At 48.6% G+C, this 21,895-nt stretch overlaps 1 protein-coding gene across 2 annotated transcripts in view; it reads left to right on the top strand.

The window, feature by feature from the left end:
* Positions 1 to 21,895, top strand: part of AGPAT5 (1-acylglycerol-3-phosphate O-acyltransferase 5) — a 229,283-nt gene that overhangs the window by 43,413 nt on the left and 163,975 nt on the right. For both annotated transcript variants that reach the window (XM_030198946.1, XM_030198947.1), the window contains exon 2: positions 168 to 237. In XM_030198946.1, the coding sequence (XP_030054806.1) occupies positions 168 to 237 (70 nt within the window). The remainder of the gene's footprint in view (positions 1 to 167; positions 238 to 21,895) is intronic.

Here is a 21,895-nt window from a genome sequence, read left to right on the forward strand (position 1 = left end):
AGGATATACAGTAAGGTCTGTCAGCAAAGAAAATGAAGTTTGCGCTGTTATTTACTATTACAGTATTGCCATGTTCAGTAGTCACATTTATTTTTCAATTATGACCTATTCAAAATTAATGAAAATTGTTTGAAACTGAAGATTAATGTTTGCTTATTCTGTTTTAGGTAATAATTTATGGGGATTTGCCAAAAAACAAAGAAAATATTATATATTTGTCAAACCATCAGTGCACAGGTTTGTACTTTGTATTTTCATTTGTTATTTTTTTTTTTAAGCGCATAGGCAGTGAAACTTCAGTACTGGTTATTAAACCAAACAAAAGAGTAGTGGCAACTATTAGCTCGTGCAGAATAGATAATATTTTTTGGAATTTATCTGCTGTATTTTACATGTTACTATATGTTGCAATGAGGCATACTGTTGTGTGTAATGATGCATGGGGCTAACTGATTTTGTGTTGTAATATGAGAGTTATATTTGTATGAGTTACCTACAGTTATTTTATGCTACAGTGTCATAAACTCAAGTCAGTTGAGGTTCACAAAGATCTTAAATAGTGGTTATCCTCATTCTTTGAAATTACGTTTATAAAACTTAGCTTCTTATTCATTTTACAAGACTAGTTGAAACACCAGCAAAGCTTACAGTGATGTCATCACTAGTACAAGGAGTGGTGCAGCCCTAGAACTTGCCGGTATTCTCTGCCTCCAGCAGATAATTGCCACTTGGACTGGTGCAGTAGGATTTCTGTGGTGGCCTCACTCTCTGGGGCATAGAATGCAGTCTGTGGCCCCACTGGTTGTGCTCCTGTGCCTTGTTCGTTGCTGTTAGGGTAATGATGTGTGGAATGATTCCTGAGTCAGGAGGAGCCTGGTGTGAGTATTCCAACCTGTGGGTCTGTGTTGATCAGGTTGCATTGTGTGTGGTAGGGAGGCCTCACAGGGACCCCTACTAGGGGTGGTGAGTAGAGACCTTTAAGGGCCCTCTTGTTCTCCGAGGACAAACAGAGAACGTAAAGGACGTTGTTTTCTTTCACATGTGGGTAATGTCATCTACAGAGCCCCAGTGCGGACACTGCTCAGCATACTGATGTTTCCAGAAGCCTTTGTCAGGCCCAACTGCTCATGCTTGTGTGTCTTCCTGCCCGCCCAACTCATACGGGACATGTAGTTTATTTTCATTCGTAGAGCAGTAAAGACGTGTCACTTCTCAGTCATGTGGCTGTTTCTCCTCAGATTTTTTTTCTTACCTTCCTGCTAGTCTTTTGTGAGTGGTGCAGGACTTTTTCTTCTTTTTTTCCCCCTTGTTCATTTATTTCTTTAGCTCTTTTTCCATGGTTCGTGGCCTCCTTAGGCCTGATCTCCTGGCTAGGTTGTGATTTAAAAAAAAAACCAAAAAACCCTATTTTTGACAATTGAACCACTTGATTTTGCTGCAGCTATCTTCCCCTTCATGTCCCAGAAACCTTCCAGTGGATTCAAGTGGTGCACAGACTATGCTAGGACCATGTCTGGGTAAAAGAGAACACAGAAAAGTTGAAAGGCTCTTTGTGAGAGATTCTGGCACACCGAAGTCCAGTTCATTGACGTTGGCATTGAAGGTATCAGTCCCTATGGCTTCTGAAGCTGCATTGGACACTGGAGACACATCAGCATCGAAGAGGTCCTCTGCTGCCTCGACATCGTGTGTTGGTAGTGCCTGCTCTGGTCAAGCATTATTGGGCCCAAAACATGAGGATTCTGCATTGTCCTTGGCACTGAAGGACCTCAGTGTTGGGCATTGAGTGAAGGTGAAGAAATATTAGCATTGGTTGATTTCATGGTGCCGGGAGCTCTGGTGACACTGGCCTTGCTGGTACCCAAGAAGAGTTGATGCCATGAGGACTGCTCCACCTCCGTGGTAGCGGTGCCAATGTGCCAGTCTCCCTGAAACAGGGATACCTGCCTCAATTCAGCTCTGACATCTTCACAGGTTGTCTCCACACCAGCACTGGCCCTGCTTTTATGCCTGCCCTCAAAGAGCAGCTCCAGGTCATGTTACAGGGGTTCATCCTGGCTTGGCGTGGAGGGACGCTGAGGCATCAAAGGCACCATTTCTGACTATGGTGCCACTCCAGCCCATCTTGGAGACCCATGCTCTGCCTGTCTGACGTTCATCAACACTGGTCCAGGCATTGGAGTTGGAACCGATCAGTGCAGTACTCCTTTCTATCCCGTTGTGTGAGGAAGTGACTACAAAGTCCAAGAGAGGACCCATTCATTGGCACTCCCACCCAGAGCCTGGCCTTGCATCTAGTGAGTTGGGACAGGTACAGACTCAGACTGCCCATGATGAACATTTTGCTGAGTTTGAGTCAGAGCACTCCTGGGAATTTGAGAAAAAGCTAGAGGACTTCTTGGAGGAGAGATCCCTTGGCCTACCTTCCTTCTTTCCTGTGGTAGGGATCTGAAGTCTCCCCCAGAGGCGCTCTTTCATCATCTTTTTGAGGGAAATGGCGGAAGTGGAGGAGTGGCCTAGTGGTTAGGGTGGTGGGCTTTGGTCCTGGGGAACTGAGGAACTGAGTTCGATTCCCACTTCAGGCACAGGCAGCTCCTTGTGACTCTGGGCAAGTCACAACCCTCCATTGCCCCATGTAAGCCGCATTGAGCCTGCCATGAGTGGGAAAGCGCAGGGTACAAATGTAACAAAAAAAATTTAGGTTGGAAGTCGAGGCTGAGCCCAGGGTTGAGATGTTGGATATCTTTGAATATGACTGTCCCTCCTAAGGAAGCTGTAATAGTGCATCCTTAAGAATGCATAAATGAAGAATTGGGAGACCCCACTCTCTGTGCAGGTTGTTCTAAAGTGGACTTTATGTACAGAGTCCAGAAGGCTTCTGAATTTGAGAAGCCACATCTTCTGCACCCGTTCTATGGTGGTTGAATCCGCTGTTAAGAGCTAGGGGCTTGAGGACCCGTGCCTTGGTTCACTCAGGAAGGGTTGCTTACAGTCTGGAATCTTTTGGGATGAAAGGTTTTCAAGGCTTGATACTCACTTCCCGCATCCAGTATTACCAGCTATATATGAACATTTACTTGAAGAATTTGGTGGGCTGTGCACTTGAATTAGCGAATGCTCTCCTGCCAGAACAGGCTGCACAACTTCACCAGATAGCTACTAAGCAGAAGGAGTGTCGAAAGCATATTGCTTGTGCCACTTTTGATATGTTTAACATGGCATCCAGACTTTCTGCCATTGGTATTGGTATAAGTAGTCTCATGGCTGCACATCTCTGACTCTAACCAACAGTTCAGGTAACATTAGCAGACGTCCCTTGCCAAGGGCTCAGTCTTTTGTTGGGCAAGATGGAGGAAGTGGAAGACCTCTTAAAAAAGAAAGCTGATACCATCAAGTCGCCCTATCTTAGCCTACTCCTTTTGTGGCCTCCACTTCTAGGAGGTTTTCGGGTAGATGTTGAAAGAGTGCCTACTACTGTCAAAGGCATAGGTTCAGCCTTCACTCTTCATCCTGCCCTCAACAGGCCCAACATCCTCACTCCTGTCCTTCGCAGCAGCGGCCTCCAAAGGTCTCCGCCAGCTCTCCAGTCTAAGCATAGGATGAGTTTTGACTGGCTCCAGCAGCGCATAGCCAACATAAAAATACTCATTCTGGATGACCTACCAGTAGGAGGGAGGCTGAATTTTTTTTTCCATGAAAGGTGACCTCTTGTAACCTCGAAACAGTTGCTTCTGCAAATAGTCTGGGAGAATTGCACCCTCAATTGGCATCAACCTCCTCTGAATTGCCCAGCAAGAGTGGCAAAATTCAGCTGTAAGCACCAGGAATTGCTCGCTGAGGAGCTCTCCTCCCTTCTACAGGCCCACACAATCAAACCTGTTCCACCAGTGGCAGAAGGGAAGCGATTCTATTCCAAATACTTCCTCATGCTCAAAAAGACACAGGGGGTTTCGTCCCATCATAGACCTAAGGGCCCTGAAAAAATATCTGGTCAAGAAAAATTTCAGGATGATTTCCCTGGGTACCCTTTTTCCTAAGAATCAGATGAATGATTGGCTATGCTCTCTGGAATTAAAGAATGCCTACATCCACATCCAGATACATTCCAGTCACACAAGGTGTCTCAGATTTCAAATACTGCCATTATTTCATTCAGTTATTTGGCCTCGTGCCCATGCCCAGAGTATTCACAAAATGCCTTGCGGTAGTTGCAGTGTTGCTACACAGACTGGGACTTTTTGTTTCTCTTTCTGAATGATAGGCTGATAAAACAGCACATTAACAGAAGGTGCTCAAGAATCAATGCAGAGAACTGTTCGAGTGTTGGAGCTAGTAGGGTTTGTGATCAAGTATCCCAAGTCTTTTACCTGCTCCCAGTGCAACAATTGGAGTACATTAAGCCCTATTAGACACAGTTCAGGCTCAAGCCTACCTATTCACTTATTTCCATCGCCACTTGGGTAGCAGGTCTTTTGGCAGATGTTGAGATTCTTAGGCCACATGGCCTCCACAGTGTATGTCACACCCGTGGTTCACCTCCACTTGGGAGGCGTCCAGTGGACCCTGGCTTCCCAACGAGTCAGGTCAAAGTTAACCTTGGGGACGTCATTTCAGTCACTCCAGAGTTAACGCAATCACTGCTCTGGTAGACTATTCAAACCAATTTGACTCTGGGACTTCCATTCCAAATTCCTGACCACAGATGCATCCAGTCTGGACATGGGTGGGGGGGGGGGGGGGAGTGTGTGTGTGTGAACGACTCATGCTGATGGCTTCACACTCACGAGTGGTGATTCGCTCAGGAGACCCAGCTTCACATCAGTTTCCTAGAGCTGTGAATGAGTTGGAATGCTTGAAAGGCTTTTAGAAATCGACTGTTGAACCAAATTATTCTCATTCAAGCACAATCAGGTTGCTATGTACTGTGTCAGCAAGTGGGGGGGGGGGGGGGGGTACAGGCTGCTACTCTTGTGTCAGGAAGCCATCAGGATGTGGCAATGGGCTTCCCAATATGGGATGTTAAGCGGAATCACGTTCCTAGCTAGCAAGGACAACAGTCTAGTGGACAGACTGAGTATAGCAATGCAACCACATGAGTTGTCCCGGTATAGCAATTGCCCACAAGATCTTCCAAGAGTGGTAGATCTTTTTTTTTCCACTCATCTCGACAAAAAAGTCCCTCAGTACTGTTCAGACTCAGGTCACACGACAGTCTAAATTCAGATTCTTTTCTCCTGAATTGAGGGGAGGGGGGAAGGCTTCATGTATGCATATCCTTCCAGTCCTCTGATCAGAAAAACTTTGCTGAAACTCAAGCAGGACCAAGGCACCATGATCTTAATCGTTCCTTACTGGTTGAGGCAGATATGGTTCTTCCTTCTTCTGGCGCTATCTTCCAAAGATCCTTGAAGATTGGAATGTTTTCTAACCCTCATTACACAGAACGAGGGGTCTCTTCTGCATCCCAACCTCCAGTCCCTGGCCTTCACAGCCTGAATGTTGAGAGCATAGAGTTTGCATTCTTTCAACTGCCTTAGGGTGTCTTCAGAATCCTGCTAGCTTTCAGGAAAGATTCCACCAAGAGGTATGAGGGCAAGCAAGGCCCTAGATCCCTCTTGTCCTACACAAAATCTGCTTGAGTACCTTCTACACCTTTCTGAGTCTGGTCTAAAATCCATCTCTAAGCTTTCATTTCAGTGCAATTAGTGCTTACCATCTCCACGTAGAAGGTAAACCCATCTCTGTACGGCCTGTAGTTGTTTGCTCCATGAGAGGTTTGCTGTTGACAAAGCCCCACTCCCATCAAACTTCCAGCTATGTCATGGGACCTCAACGTCATCCTCACCCATCTGACAAAAGCTCCTTTTGAGCCACTTGATTGCTGTCATCTGAAGTACTTGACCTGGAAGGACTTATTTTTGGTATTAGTCAGCTTGCAGACTCTGTGAGCTTTGGCCTTTGTAGCTGATTCACCTTACACCATTTCATCGTAACAGAGTAGTTCTACGCACACATCCCTAAGTTCCTTCCTAATGTGGTGTTGGAGATCCATCTTAACCAGTCAATTGTCCTGCCAACACCTCATGCCCGTTCTAACAAAAGCGTACTGTATTCCTTGTGAGCCTTGACCACCTTTCTGGAGTGCACTAAAGCCCATAAGACAATTCTCTCTCCCCCCCCCCCCCCCCCCCCCCGGCTTTTTATTTCTTTTGACAGTTGGCTAGCAGACTGCATCTCTCTTTCATTTATATCTAGGCTGGGCTGACTCCTGAGGATCATGTTGTCATGGCTCACAATCTCAGAACCATGGCTGTGTTGATAGCCGACTTGTGGTTAGCCTCCGTTGAAGAGGTTTGCAAAGCTGCAACGTGGTCTTCATTCCATGTGTTCACATCTCACTACTTCCTTGAGCAGAATACCCAACACGACAGCCGGTTTGGTTAGACAGTTCTGCAGAATTTATCTGGAGTCTAGAATCCAACTCCATCCTCCTAGGCCTGTTTTTTTCTGTTCCAGGCTTCACCTTCACAACAGGACTGTTTTTGTTGTTAGTGTTGTTTGTTCTGGTTGGCCTTGACATTGCAAGTCTCCAGGGCCAGCTTAACCATTGAACCAGGTAGGGCTCTGGCCCAGGACACTGGTGATTAAGGGTACCAAAATACCCAGCCTCTGACCTTGCCTGGACTACAGATTAAGCCTTTTCTCCCCTTCCCCCCAGGTCAGTCTCTCTCCTCTCTTCCCTCCCCCACAACCTCCCTGTGGGTTTAGCACTGGTCCTTCACCCCCTGGGTCTTCCCTCTGCTGCGTTCTGCCTCCTCTGATGCAATTTCCTGTGGGCAGGATGCGGCAGAGGGAAGACCCAGGAGCTGGCTGAAGGCAGTCTGTCATGCAGCTGTTGCTGTTCTGGGCAACCGATGTAACCTTTATAGGCTGCGGGGGAGTGAGAGAGGTGAGGGACAGTGCTAGACCAGCGGAGAGGGGGTCAGAGGTGGTGAAAAGAGAGACACTGAACCTATGGGAGGGAGGGGGGTCCCAGAAATTTTGCAATGGGGGATGGGGGCTGCTGCCAAAAGCAAGTTGGCTCAGGGCTCCACTATCCATTCTGCCAGCCCTGTAAGTCGTTTGTTTTCAGTAGCTTCCCATTTGTAAAAAACAAAACAAAACCTATGTCTTCGGAGAAAGCAAAGTTATTCACCTGTAGTAGGTGTTCTCCGAGGACAGCAGGACATATATTCTCATATACCCTCTCACCTCCCCTAGGAGTTGAATTCTTTATGGTTTATATCCAACTGTGGGTCCCACTTGAGTCGAGCGGTTAGGACGGTAGACATGTGCCCGTGTGCAGTTGGGCCTGTCAAAGGCTTCTGGAAACATCTGTACTCTGGACAGCATCGTGCCGGGCATCTGTGGATGATGTCTCCTTCATGTGAGAATATATGTCTCCTTCTGTCCTCGGAGAACTCTTGCTATAGGTGAGTAGCTTCACTTTCTTCCTCCTCCTCCTTTTTGCTTGGCTTTCACCTTTCTACTTTTCCTCCCTCCCTGGTAACCTGAAGCGTTTTCTTTTACTTATTCCCTGCTGTTTGTAAGGGGGTATCCTCTCTGGAAAAACAAAGGTTTGTTTTGTTTGTTAGTTTGTTTTTGTTTTTTAAATAAAAAAGGTGCAGTTACTTAGAGCAGTAGGAACATGGGAAGCCTACGGTCAGCAGCACCTGCTGGAGGAGGTTCCAAGAGATTTCCTCGGGCTATGAGGAGTGAGGATTTCCTGGTGGCTGCTGTGGTAGTAGATATTGAGCATGGCAGTCAGCTTCATTATACTATTTGCATTGAGGATTCATCCCCTCCACTAGTAAGAGGGAGGGGGGAGTATTTCCTGGGTGCAGTAGAAGTTTGTGATTGTGGCTTCTATGTTCAGTAATTTTAAGCCTTTTTCATCTCATGGCATACTTACAAAATGCAAAAATTGTCAAGGTACCCCATCAGTTTTTTTAAGGATATATTTTATCATTTCTTGACAAACAAGATGATTGTGTTTAAAATTCAATAGTTAAAATTCTAATCATTGTGTAATGTTTATAGCCACAAATAACATGCATTCAAAAACAGCCAACGCCAGTGGGTATTTTTGCACAGTGTGTCAAGTGGCTAATTCTTTGGCAAAATCAAAGAAAAGTTAGGAGCACATCCTAGAAAATCAGGACCGGAGTCCAACTATTCATAAAATATACAACAGTATACAAAATCCAACCTATTCTGGTTTAAAAAAAAAAAAAAAAACTTGCATGCTATCCCCCTAATTTAATAAAAGTCACAAAAAAACTGTGCACACAAATTTGGGCATGCGCTCAAATTTGCACATACAATTTAATTGACTAGTAAGCTAATTAGGGCCAATAATTGACTTAACAAGCAATTATTGGCACTAATTAGATTTAATTGGCATTTATGTGTGTTGTAGAATAATGAGGATATGTGCCTGATGTTGGTATGTACATTTGCACTGTGTTTCAGTTGGTGCAAATGGCTGTTCCTAGTTAGGCGCGATTCCTGAACATAAGTGCCATTCTATAAACCATGCTTAACTTTAAGTGCAGCGTATAGAATAACGATTTTTCAGTGTCAATTTTTTTGGCACCATATATAGAATCTGGCCCTATGCGCATACAAAGAAGAAGTGAGGCCAATCGATGAATCCTGGAGCAGAATACAGTTCAAGCCATAACTGTGCTCATTAAAACAGAGGTATCAAGATGGTTGTGATGTATTAGCCAGAAATCCACCAAAACCCCATCGATGACTGCATAAGCTTTACTTTGAGCAATTGCCACTACCATGCAAAAATTCCCTTACATCTGACTGCTCAAGGTACTCTCTTCATTTGTCCCCTAGCTTTCCTCTTCACTTCAATTTCTTCATCTGCCCTACTGGTCTTTCTCTCCCCGTTTTTTCCTTCACATTTGCCTACCTCTTCCACCTCTGTACTTCTAATTATAAGTCTGCCACAACTCCAAGTCTATGCATATGTTTTATGCATAAAATTATTTGTAGAAAGTGCGAATTTAAAAAAAAGGCGACTATATCAGCATCGGTGCCAATCTTATAACTCTTGGTGCATTATTTAACACTTACTGCTTTGGTGGCAAACCACGTTTAACTGGCACTGCAGCAAGTCCTCCGAGTCTTTGCTTCAATAGCTCAGGTCAGCTGTACTTGCTCTATGCCCGAGCTAAGGTTAGCAAGACTAACACTCACGCACACATGGGCCAGCAGCATTGGAGGTCATTACCTGATTTACTGGCGCGTGCATGAGGCAATCTCCATATGCAGTGATCTTCCACATGCAGCCACTGGCTGCACATGGTCGCCACATGCACTTGCCAGAAGATCAGGTGATGAACTCTGATGCTGCTGGCCCGTGTGTGTGTCAGTGATGTGAGCCTTGCTAACCTCAGCCCGGGCAGAGAGCAAATGTGGCTGCATTGAATTTACAGCTGTACCATAGCATATTTTACTATTTGTCTGAATATGAATAAAGAAGAATATTATTCGGCTGAATATGAATAATGATTCTTGAACTTTAACATTACAAATAAAGAAGCAAAGTGAAAACGGAGGTCAAGTGTTTATTTCAATAGGATTTAGCACAGTAGAACCCCGCAATCAAAGTTAAATCACTATTCAGCCAAATACGAGTAATGTATTTGGGGCCATATTGAATCGAATACGAATATTCGGTACAGTCTTAGTTGAATTATTGAAAGGAGGAGGAGGTGGTAATTAGACGTCTTGTAAGACCTTGGTTAGGTAGGTGGTCACTGAGAGGCTCATAACTCCTACAGGAACTATTTCCATCCTCACAGGGTCCCCGTGGACCTGAAGGGGATAACTATAGGATCCCCGCAAACCCCGTTTCCGTGCAACTTTCTAATCGCTCTCCCAGTTGACTAACTTGCCTTCCTCTGCACAAACTTCAGACCCTCAGATCAATCAACTCTTTGCCCCCACAGAAATTAAACAAAAGCTGCAAAGAGCTTAAGGCAGGCAGGTAGGCAAGCATGCACCCCACCCTTCCTTTCTCTGGATTCCGAAACCTTCCCTGTACGGCTCAGGATCGAAACGGATCTTACAGAAAACAAGGTAACCTGGGACTCATCCAGTCTGTTAAGCTGGTCGCTAATATGTCTTGTTGATTGCTTGGAGTTTTTATTTTCAGATTCACAGTTCTCTCTTGAGCAGGACCTGGAAAGGAGGCTAGGATAAGATCCTTAGTTGGTGAAAGCATTTGGCGTCGGAGTTAGTTGCTGGCACAGATTGTGTAGAAGATGACGAGAGATGTCCATTGTGAAAAGTAAAAAAACCTGTAAAATACGGGTGGAGCAATTTAACAAGTGAGGCGCTGATAACTTTTCACAGCTTTCTTCTGCCATCAGGGCACAAAAATAGCAACGTCTTCAAGCCTGTTTACTGGCACACGTGATTAACGGAGCCAAACAGAAAGACAGGAGTGCAGCTACTCCAGATCTCAGCTCTTTGCTGTCCTTCCACCCCAGATTCTGGCTGTGATTCCTCATGTACCCAAGCACCGCAGCACACACTACTACTACTACTACTTAACATTTCTAAAGCGCTACTAGGGTTACGCAGCGCTGTACAGTTTAACAAAGAGGGATAGTCCCTGCTCAAAGGAGCTTACAATCTAAAGGACAAAATGTAAAGTTGGGGCAGTCTAGATATCCTAAATGGAGGTATAATGGTTATGTGCCGAAGGCAACATTGAAGAGGTGGGCTTTGAGTAAGGATTTGAAGATGGGCAGCAAGGGGGCTTGGCGTATGGGCTCAGGGAGTTTATTCCACGCATAGGGTGAGGCGAGTCAGAAAGGGCGGAGTCTGGAGTTGGCGGTGGTGGAGAAGGGTACTGAGAGGAGGGATTTGTCCTGTGAGCAGAGGTTACGGGTAGGAGCGTAAGGGGAGATGAGGGTAGAGAGGTAATGAGGGGCTGCAGATCGAGTGCATTTGTAGGTAAGTAGGAGAAGCTTGAACTGTATGCGGTACCTGATCGGAAGCCAGTGAAGTGACTTGAGGAGAGGGGTGATATGGGCATATCGGTCCTGACGGAAGATAAGACGTGCAGCAGAGTTCTGAACGGATTGAAGGGGGGATAGATGGCTAAGTGGGAGGCCAGTGAAGAGTAGTTTGCAGTAGTCAAGGCAAGAGGTAATGACAAAGGTAATGGCAAAGGTTGCCCATGATGGTTGGGGGTTATGTTCTGGTGGAAACTGCAGCCATTTGTGAGCCAGTGCACATATCTCCCTGCAGATCTGAAACTCAGGGGCTGCTGTTGGTGTGCCTTTTTGAAGTAGTGGGTGCTGGTAGGGTTCTCGGAAAGAGCTCATATTATTTTAGGCCTACAGTTTTTTTAAGGAAAAAATAAATCCACTTCCTGCTTTTGTGGTTGCTAGCTCAACAGAGTCGGGGGTGGGCTTCTGGAACTGGCCATGGGTACAAGGGGCCCTATTAAATTTAGAGTGGGAGTTCAGCCCCGAGTGATATCCAGTTTCTTTAAATTTTTGAATTATTCTGGATGTTTTATGGTAGGGTGGTTTTTTGGGGATGTTTTTTAATGACCAATGGTTGAATGTGCCCCTTCCAATTAAGCTAGTGTGCCTGGTGATAGGGTAAGCGGAAATTTCTGAGATCTTTTTTTTTCTCCAGTATTTGAACATTTTTGTATTTTATAAGAGAGCTGGTGTATATAGCTACTGGATGCGGACTAGCCAAAACTTGTTCTTTGTTGAACTGCTTTAGTCTTGATTTTCTTGATATCCAAGAACCCATGCCTGCTTTCTCAAGGGAATGAGAATATGATGTGGAAGGTGAAGGGGTTGCTAGGGAGCCAACCATGGCAAGGGGCAGAGGTCTCTCCAGACGAGAGGGGGAATCGTGATTTGCCTCTTGTGCCTGAGGATGACAGGGCCAGCACCCAAAGATTTACAGGGAGGGGACCAGCCCTGAAAGACCATTGCAAGCTGCCTGGAGCCTCCTTCCATATTGCCCTCATAATGCTAGTCCTCTGGGGGTAGGAGTCCTCAGAGGCGGTTTGGAGGGTGGCAGAGTTTGGAATAGTTCTGTCCCCTCCTTCAAGTAATCTTGGGGCAGTCATTTCGCTTCTGCAGAGTAGATGTTCTGATGATGTTTACATAAAGGACTTCCATCTTTCTTTAGGGGATTGGGGGCCTGGATGGTACTTCCATAGGCTTGGTGACCCTAATGTTTATATTTTAGTTGATTTGATATCCCGCCAATTCTGAAATGGGTCTCAGCAGGGAGTTCCTTCATGTTGGTCCTCAAGATAATTTTTGGGTGTTCCCCTTTTCATATGGAGACGGTGTCCCCTGTGTTAGCAGTGGCCAGGAAAGTGGAGTTCTTACGTGGCCAAGGTATCCTATTGGATTAGAGTTCCACATAATGAGTTCCTCTACTTCTCTGCGCTTACAAGCATGTTCACTTCATAGCCTCCTTAGTTTTCCCATGACACCAAGAACCTCTGGGTCAATCATTACAGTGGTAGCTTTCAGCAGTAGGTAGTCATTGGAGCACATCTTTACCTGAATGACTGTGGAGGAGGGGACCCAATATGGACACTTCATTAGTGATCAAGCATGAGAAGCTCTGAGTGGGTATAATAACTTTTATTCCAAGAACAATCCCTTGAGTATTTCAGAGCCAGGTTTGATCTCAGGGTAGAAAGGGTCTTCCTGATGCAAGAGAGATTGGTCAAGTTATAAGCATAACTCCTTGAGGCTGAGGGGCCCTGTGGGAACGAACATTTGATTACCTTCAAGTAATGAGTGATATGGTGACTGCCTTAGAAGTCATCTAGCCTGTCTGCCCTGTTGGTCTTTTTAGTCACAGAATGTTCACTCCCAGCTGCCGGTTTTGCTGCTGTTGAGAGTAGCAATTCCATGTCTTTATTCTGGTATATCAATTTTGAACCCCCAACTGGACTGTCAGCATGAGGTTGGGAAGTAATAGAGTAGTGGATGCTTGGAATGCCCTCCCACTGGAGGTGGTGGAAATGAAAACGGTAACGGAATTCAAACATGCGTGGGATAAGCATAAAGGAATCCTGTGCCGAAGGAATGGATCCTCAGGAGCTTAGTCAAGATCGGGAGGCGGGGCTGGTGGTAGGGAGGCGGGGATAGTGCTGGGAATGACTTATACGGTCTGTGCCAGAGCCGGTGGTGGGAAGCGGGACTGGTGGTTGGGAGGCGGGGATAGTGCTGGGCAGACTTGTACAGTCTGTGCCAGAGCTGGTGGTTGGGAGGCGAGGATAGAGCTGGTCAGACTTGTACGGTCTGTGCCAGAGCCGGTGGTTGGGAGGAGAGGATAGAGCTGGGCAGACTTGTACGGTCTGTGCCAGAGCCAGTGGTTGGGAGGCGGGGATAGAGCTGGGCAGACTTATACGGTCTGTGCCCTGAAGAGCACAGGTACAAATCAAAGTAGGGTATACACAAAAAGTAGCACATATGAGTTATCTTGTTGGGCAGACTGGATGGACCGTGCAGGTCTTTTTCTGCCATCATCTACTATGTTACTATGTTAAGTCCTTTGTCAGTTCCAGGTGGCCCAAGGAGTCTGATCTTGTCTGGAAGCTTCTTGGAACATGAACAGTCTAATGGTTGAGGCACTGGAGAAGTTCTCTCAGTTGGGCATAGCGAAGCAGTTTTTCTCTCCAACAGAGCCCTGGTGGTGGCTTAGCTGAACAGGTGGTAAGAGGGAGGTGTGTGGTATGTGGAGTGACCATAGGTCAAAAAGTCACTTTGCTCTCTCAGTGAGTAGAGGCCCACATCTAAGGGAGCTCTGTTGCTGCCATAGTTGGAATGAAGAATGTGCAGGCAGACTTTTCAGGCAGTGGTGGGAAATCAAGTTTGCTCAGATGTTGACCATGATAGCACTTCAGAGAGTGACTCAGTTCTTGAGCTGAAGGAAACTAAGCAGTTCTGGCATTACAGTGGTGTCAATCTAACTTTGACCCTGGGAAAATCTCAGTACAATGTTGTTTGTCACTTGTTTGCACATGGGAAAAATAATCGAAATCACAGTTACCTGATGCTAGGGTCTACCTTGGGAGTCAGCACCCAAGACAAAATCTAGGTGTCATTGTAGACAGTATGCTGAAATCTTCCTCTCAGTGTGTGGAGGTGGTGGCCAAGAAGGCAAACAGGGTGCTAGGGATTATTAGGAAACGGATGGTAAATAAGACCAAAAATACTATAATAATAACATAAAGATAGCCATACTGGATCAGTCCAATGGTCCATCTAGCCCAGTATCCTGCTTCCATAAATGACCAATACAGATCATAGGTACCTGGCAGAAACCCAATTACTAGCAACATTCCATGCTGCCAATCCCAGGGCAATAACAGACAGGACTTTTCCTCCAGGATCTTGTCCAAAGCTTTTTTTTTTAAACCCAAATACGCTAACCGCTGTTACCACATCCTTCGGCAGCGAGTTCCAGAGCTTAACTATTCTTTGAATGAAAAAATATTTCCTCCTATTTGTTTTAAAAATATTTCCGTGTAATTTCATTGAGTGACCCCTGGTCTTTGTACTTTCTGAAAGAGTAAAAAATTGATTCACTTATACCCATTCTCCGAGGACAAGCAGGCTGCTTGTTCTCACTGATGGGTTGACGTCCTCGGCAGCCCCCTCCATCGGAAAGTTTACTAGCAAAGGCCTTTGCTAGTCCTCGCGCGCCCATGCGCACCGCGCATGCGCGGCCGTGTTCCCGCCCGAAACCGGCTCGAGCCGGCCAGTCTTCTTTCGTCCGCGCTCGGTACGGTCGTGTTACGCCGTTCGTGCCCCAGAGAGTCGACCTCGCGCGTCCTTTTCGACGTGTTTTTTTGCTGTTTTTTCCTTGAAAAAGTTCGGGAAGCGCTCCGGTAGTGTTCCGGAAGACCCTTTCGGGTTTTCTGCCCTTCCCGTATTTCTCAGTTTTGCCCCGTAAGTTTTCTTTCGTTGTCGGGGTAGGCCTCTTCTGGCCTCGGTCGAGATTTTTCTCCCTCTAAATTTTGGTGCTTCAATTTTCGCCATTTCGGCTTTTGATTTCGCCGGCGTGATTTTTCCGCCCATGACATCGAAGCCTTCCAGCGGCTTCAAGAAGTGCACCCAGTGTGCCCGGGTAATCTCGCTCACTGATAGGCACTCTGCGTGTCTTCAGTGTCTAGGGGCCCAGCACCGCCCTCAGAACTGCAGTCTGTGTTCCCTGTTAAAAAAGGTGGACTCAGGTAGCGAGATTAGCCCAGTGGAACGTTTTGTTCTCGGACTCTTCGTCGGCATCGGCACCGGAGGCATCGAGTGCATCGACGTCGTCAGCGTCCGGACCATCTTCCTTGGCTGCCGCTCCATCGACTGCATCGAGGCATCGGAGCCGAGGCATCGGGCGACTGCATCGACGTCGGTGGTACCGAGACTTCGTCTGCTGATGTCGTCGGACGGAGGTGCATCGTCAGGAGTGCAGGTGAGGGCTGTCCATTCCCCTGCTGGTGGCGGTGAGCCTTCGGGTGGGTCTCCTCCTACCCTGAGGGCTCCTGCGGTACAGCCCCCCCGGGATCGACCCTCTTCGGTCTCGGCCCCGAGGAAGCGACGGATGGATTCTACGTCCTCCTCGTCGGTGCCGGGGAGCTCCGGTGACATGCTTCGGAAGAAGTCGAAGAAGCATCGACACCGGTCTCCTCCCCATGTCGGCACCGAGAGCTCTGGGTTGCCGAGGGATTCGGCACCCAGCAGGCATCGGCACCGAGAGGACCGCTCACCCTCTGTTCAGGAGGTGTCGATGCGCTCCACTCTGGACAGCCCGGAACAGCCTTCTCGCCCGGAACAGGTTCTGACGTCGACGCCTGCATCGACCTCTCAGCCTTTCTCTGCAGCCGCTCTAAACGAGAGCCTCCGGACGGTCTCCCAGAGATTCTGGGAGAGCTGTTGCGCCCTACCACCTCCGGTACCGGCGGTGCTTGCGCCTCCGGTACCGTCGAGCGTGGCGCCGGCTGGCCCATCGCCCAGGTTGAGGTCCCCGACGTCGGTACCGCGTGCGGTGCCGACAGCGGCCACCTCCCAGGAAGGCTCCCCGACTACGTCGGCGGAGGGAGCTTCGCCGATGCGGGCGAGGGAGTCTACCTCTCGACACCCCCACCGTGGACGGGGTTCCACCGAGTCGAGCAGGGCGAGGTTGCAGACGCAGGTTCGTGAACTTGTGTCTGACACCGAGGGTGAGGCCTCGTGGGAGGAAGAGGAGGACCCCAGATATTTCTCTGACGAGGATGAGGGTCTTCCTTCTGATCCCACTCCCTCTCCTGAGAGACAGCTTTCTCCTCCCGAGAGCCTGTCTTTTGCTTCCTTTGTCCGGGAGATGTCTACGGCCATCCCCTTCCCGGTGGTTGTGGAGGACGAGCCCAGGGCTGAAATGTTTGAGCTCCTGGACTATCCTTCTCCACCTAAGGAAGCGTCCACTGTTCCCTTGCACCATGTCCTGAAAAAGACATTGCTTGCGAACTGGACCAAGCCACTAAGTAATCCCCACATTCCCAAGAAGATTGAGTCCCAGTACCGGATCCATGGGGACCCAGAGCTGATGCGCACTCAGTTGCCTCATGACTCTGGAGTTGTGGATCTGGCCCTAAAGAAGGCTAAGAGTTCTAGGGAGCATGCTTCGGCGCCCCCGGGCAAAGACCCTAGAACCTTAGACTCCTTTGGGAGGAAGGCCTACCATTCTTCTATGCTCGTGGCCAAGATCCAGTCTTACCAGCTCTACACGAGCATACACATGCGGAACAATGTGCGGCAGTTGGCGAGCTTGGTTGATGCTCTTCCCCCTGAGCAAGCCAAGCCTTTTCAGGAGGTGGTCAGGCAGCTGAAGGCGTGCAGAAAATTCCTGGCCAGAGGAGTTTATGACACTTTTGATGTTGCGTCCAGGGCCACTGCTCAAGGTGTGGTGATGCGCAGGCTCTCATGGCTGCGTGCCGCCGACCTGGAGAATAGACTCCAGCAGCGGATTGCGGACTCGCCTTGCCGTGCGGACAACATTTTTGGAGAAAAAGTCGAGCAGGTGGTAGAGTCTCTCCACCAGCGGGACACCGCATTCGACAAGTTCTCCCGCCGGCAGCCTTCAGCCTCTACCTCTACAGGTAGACGATTTTTCGGGGGAAGGAAGACTGGTCCCTATGCTTCTGGTAAGCGTAGGTACAATCCTCCTTCCCGACAGCCTGTGGCCCAGGCTAAGCCCCAGCGCGCTCGCTCTCGTCAGCAGCGTGCGCCTCAGCAAGGCCCCGCGGCTCCCCAGCAAAAGCAAGGGGCGAGCTTTTGACTGGCTCCAGCAGAGCATAGCCGACATCCAAGTGTCAGTGCCGGGCGACCTGCCGGTCGGGGGGAGGTTGCAAGCTTTTCACCAAAGGTGGCCTCTCATAACCTCCGATCAGTGGGTTCTCCAAATAGTCCGGCAGGGATACACCCTCAATTTGGCCTCAAAACCTCCAAATTGTCCACCGGGAGCTCAGTCTTACAGCTTCCAGCACAAGCAGGTACTTGCAGAGGAACTCTCCGCCCTTCTCAGCGCCAATGCGGTCGAGCCCGTGCCATCCGGGCAAGAAGGGCAGGGATTCTATTCCAGGTACTTCCTTGTGGAAAAGAAAACAGGGGGGATGCGTCCCATCCTAGACCTAAGGGCCCTGAACAAATATCTCGTAAAAGAAAAGTTCAGGATGCTTTCCCTGGGCACCCTTCTCCCCATGATTCAGCAAAACGATTGGCTATGCTCTCTGGACTTGAAGGATGCCTACACACACATCCCGATACTGCCAGCTCACAGACAGTATCTGCGATTTCAGTTGGGCACACGCCACTTCCAGTACTGTGTGCTACCCTTTGGGCTCGCCTCTGCGCCCAGGGTGTTCACAAAGTGCCTAGCTGTGGTAGCAGCGGCACTTCGCAGGCTGGGGGTGCACGTGTTCCCATATCTCGACGATTGGCTGGTGAAGAACACATCCGAGGCAGGAGCCCTGCAGTCCATGCAGATGACTATTCGCCTCCTGGAGCTACTGGGGTTTGTGATAAATTACCCAAAGTCCCATCTTCTCCCAGTGCAGAAACTCGAATTCATAGGAGCCCTGCTGGATTCTCGGACGGCTCGCGCCTATCTCCCAGAGGCGAGAGCCAACAACTTGTTGTCCCTCGTCTCGCGGGTGCGTGCGTCCCAGCAGATCACAGCTCGGCAGATGTTGAGATTGCTGGGCCACATGGCCTCCACAGTTCATGTGACTCCCATGGCCCGCCTTCACATGAGATCTGCTCAATGGACCCTAGCCTCCCAGTGGTATCAGGCCGCTGGGGGTCTAGAGGACGTGATCCACCTGTCCACGAGTTTTCTCAAATCCCTGTATTGGTGGACGATTTGCTCCAATTTGACTCTGGGACGTCCCTTCCAAATTCCTCAGCCACAAAAAGTGCTGACCACGGATGCGTCTCTCCTGGGATGGGGAGCTCATGTCAATGGGCTTCACACCCAAGGAAGTTGGTCCCTCCAAGAACGCGATCTACAGATCAATCTTCTGGAGTTGCGAGCGATCTGGAACGCTCTGAAGGCTTTCAGAGATCGGCTGTCCCACCAAATTATCCAAATTCAGACAGACAACCAGGTTGCCATGTACTATGTCAACAAGCAGGGGGGCACCGGATCTCGCCCCCTGTGTCAGGAAGCCGTCAGCATGTGGCTCTGGGCTCGCCGTCAAGGCATGGTGCTCCAAGCCACATATCTGGCTGGCGTAAACAACAGTCTGGCCGACAGGTTGAGCAGGATCATGCAACCTCACGAGTGGTCGCTCAACTCCCGAGTGGTGCGCCAGATCTTCCAAGCGTGGGGCACCCCCTTGGTGGATCTCTTCGCATCTCGAGCGAACCACAAAGTCCCTCAGTTCTGTTCCAGGCTTCAGGCCTCCGGCAGACTAGCATCGGATGCCTTCCTCCTGGATTGGGGGGAGGGCCTGCTGTATGCTTATCCTCCCATCCCTCTGGTGGGGAAGACTTTGTTGAAACTCAAGCAAGACCGAGGCACCATGATTCTGATTGCTGCTTTTTGGCCGCGTCAGATCTGGTTCCCCCTTCTTCTGGAGTTATCCTCCGAAGAACTGTGGAGATTGGAGTGTTTTCCGACCCTCATCACACAGGACGAGGGGGCGCTTCTGCATCCCAACCTCCAGTCTCTGGCTCTCACGGCCTGGATGTTGAGAGCGTAGACTTTGCCTCTTTGGGTCTGTCAGAGGGTGTCTCCCGCATCTTGCTTGCTTCCAGGAAAGACTCCACTAAGAGAAGTTACTTCTTCCATTGGAGGAGGTTTGCCGTCTGGTGTGACAGCAAGGCCCTAGATCCTCGCTCTTGTCCTACACAGACCCTGCTTGAATACCTTCTGCACTTGTCTGAGTCTGGTCTCAAGACCAACTCTGTAAGGGTTCACCTTAGTGCAATCAGTGCATACCATTACCGTGTGGAAGGTAAGCCGATCTCAGGACAGCCTTTAGTTGTTCGCTTCATGAGAGGTTTGCTTTTGTCAAAGCCCCCTGTCAAGCCTCCTACAGTGTCATGGGATCTCAATGTCGTTCTCACCCAGCTGATGAAACCTCCTTTTGAGCCACTGAATTCCTGCCATCTGAAGTACTTGACCTGGAAGGTCATTTTCTTGGTGGCAGTTACAGTGGGGGAAATAAGTATTTGATCCCTTGCTGATTTTGTAAGTTTGCCCACTGACAAAGACATGAGCAGCCCATAATTGAAGGGTAGGTTATTGGTAACAGTGAGAGATAGCACATCACAAATTAAATCCGGAAAATCACATTGTGGAAAGTATATGAATTTATTTGCATTCTGCAGAGGGAAATAAGTATTTAATCCCTCTGGCAAACAAGACCTAATACTTGGTGGCAAAACCCTTGTTGGCAAGCACAGCGGTCAGACGTCTTCTGTAGTTGATGATGAGGTTTGCACACATGTCAGGAGGAATTTTGGTCCACTCCTCTTTGCAGATCATCTCTAAATCATTAAGAGTTCTGGGCTGTCGCTTGGCAACTCGCATCTTCAGCTCCCTCCATAAGTTTTCAATGGGATTAAGGTCTGGTGACTGGCTAGGCCACTCCATGACCGTAATGTGCTTCTTCCTGAGCCACTCCTTTGTTGCCTTGGCTGTATGTTTTGGGTCATTGTCGTGCTGGAAGACCCAGCCACGACCCATTTTTAAGGCCCTGGCGGAGGGAAGGAGGTTGTCACTCAGAATTGTACGGTACATGGCCCCATCCATTCTCCCATTGATGCGGTGAAGTAGTCCTGTGCCCTTAGCAGAGAAACACCCCCAAAACATAACATTTCCACCTCCATGCTTGACAGTGGGGACGGTGTTCTTTGGGTCATAGGCAGCATTTCTCTTCCTCCAAACACGGCGAGTTGAGTTCATGCCAAAGAGCTCAATTTTTGTCTCATCTGACCACAGCACCTTCTCCCAATCACTCTCGGCATCGTCCAGGTGTTCACTGGCAAACTTCAGACGGGCCGTCACATGTGCCTTCCGGAGCAGGGGGACCTTGCGGGCACTGCAGGATTGCAATCCGTTATGTCGTAATGTGTTACCAATGGTTTTCGTGGTGACAGTGGTCCCAGCTGCCTTGAGATCATTGACAAGTTCCCCCCTTGTAGTTGTAGGCTGATTTCTAACCTTCCTCATGATCAAGGATACCCCACGAGGTGAGATTTTGCGTGGAGCCCCAGATCTTTGTCGATTGACAGTAATTTTGTACTTCTTCCATTTTCTTACTATGGCACCAACAGTTGTCTCCTTCTCGCCCAGCGTCTTACTGATGGTTTTGTAGCCCATTCCAGCCTTGTGCAGGTGTATGATCTTGTCCCTGACATCCTTAGACAGCTCCTTGCTCTTGGCCATTTTGTAGAGGTTAGAGTCTGACTGATTCACTGAGTCTGTGGACAGGTGTCTTTCATACAGGTGACCATTGCCGACAGCTGTCTGTCATGCAGGTAACGAGTTGATTTGGAGCATCTACCTGGTCTGTAGGGGCCAGATCTCTTACTGGTTGGTGAGGGATCAAATACTTATTTCCCTCTGCAGAATGCAAATAAATTCATATACTTTCCACAATGTGATTTTCCGGATTTAATTTGTGATGTGCTATCTCTCACTGTTACCAATAACCTACCCTTCAATTATGGGCTGCTCATGTCTTTGTCAGTGGGCAAACTTACAAAATCAGCAAGGGATCAAATACTTATTTCCCCCACTGTACTTCAGCTCGTAGAGTCAGTGAGCTTCACGCCCTGGTAGCCCAGGCCCCTTACACCAAATTTCATCATAACAGAGTAGTCCTCCGCACTCACCCTAAGTTCTTGCCAAAGGTCGTGTCGGAGTTCCATCTGAACCAGTCAATTGTCTTGCCAACATATTTTCCCCGTCCTCATTCCTGCCCTGCTGAACGTCAGCTGCACACATTGGACTGCAAGAGAGCATTGGCCTTCTACCTGGAGCGGACACAGCCCACCAGACAGTCCGCCCAATTGTCCCGACGCGACAGTCGGTTCGGGCAGTCAGTTCTTCAGAACCTGTTTGGGCTTTAGGATCCAACTCCACCCCCCGAGGGCCCTGTTTGTTCTGTTCCAGGCTGCACTCTCAGTTAGTTGGTAAATTTTTTAGGTCAATCTCAGTTATGTCCTCGCCGTTGCGAGGCCCAATTGACCGTGGTTGTTGTTTTGAGTGAGCCTGGGGGCTAGGGATACCCCATCAGTGAGAACAAGCAGCCTGCTTGTCCTCGGAGAAAGCGAATGCTACATACCTGTAGAAGGTA

The sequence above is a fragment of the Microcaecilia unicolor genome, chromosome 3 (assembly GCF_901765095.1).
Source record: "Microcaecilia unicolor chromosome 3, aMicUni1.1, whole genome shotgun sequence".
Taxonomy (NCBI): domain Eukaryota; kingdom Metazoa; phylum Chordata; class Amphibia; order Gymnophiona; family Siphonopidae; genus Microcaecilia; species Microcaecilia unicolor.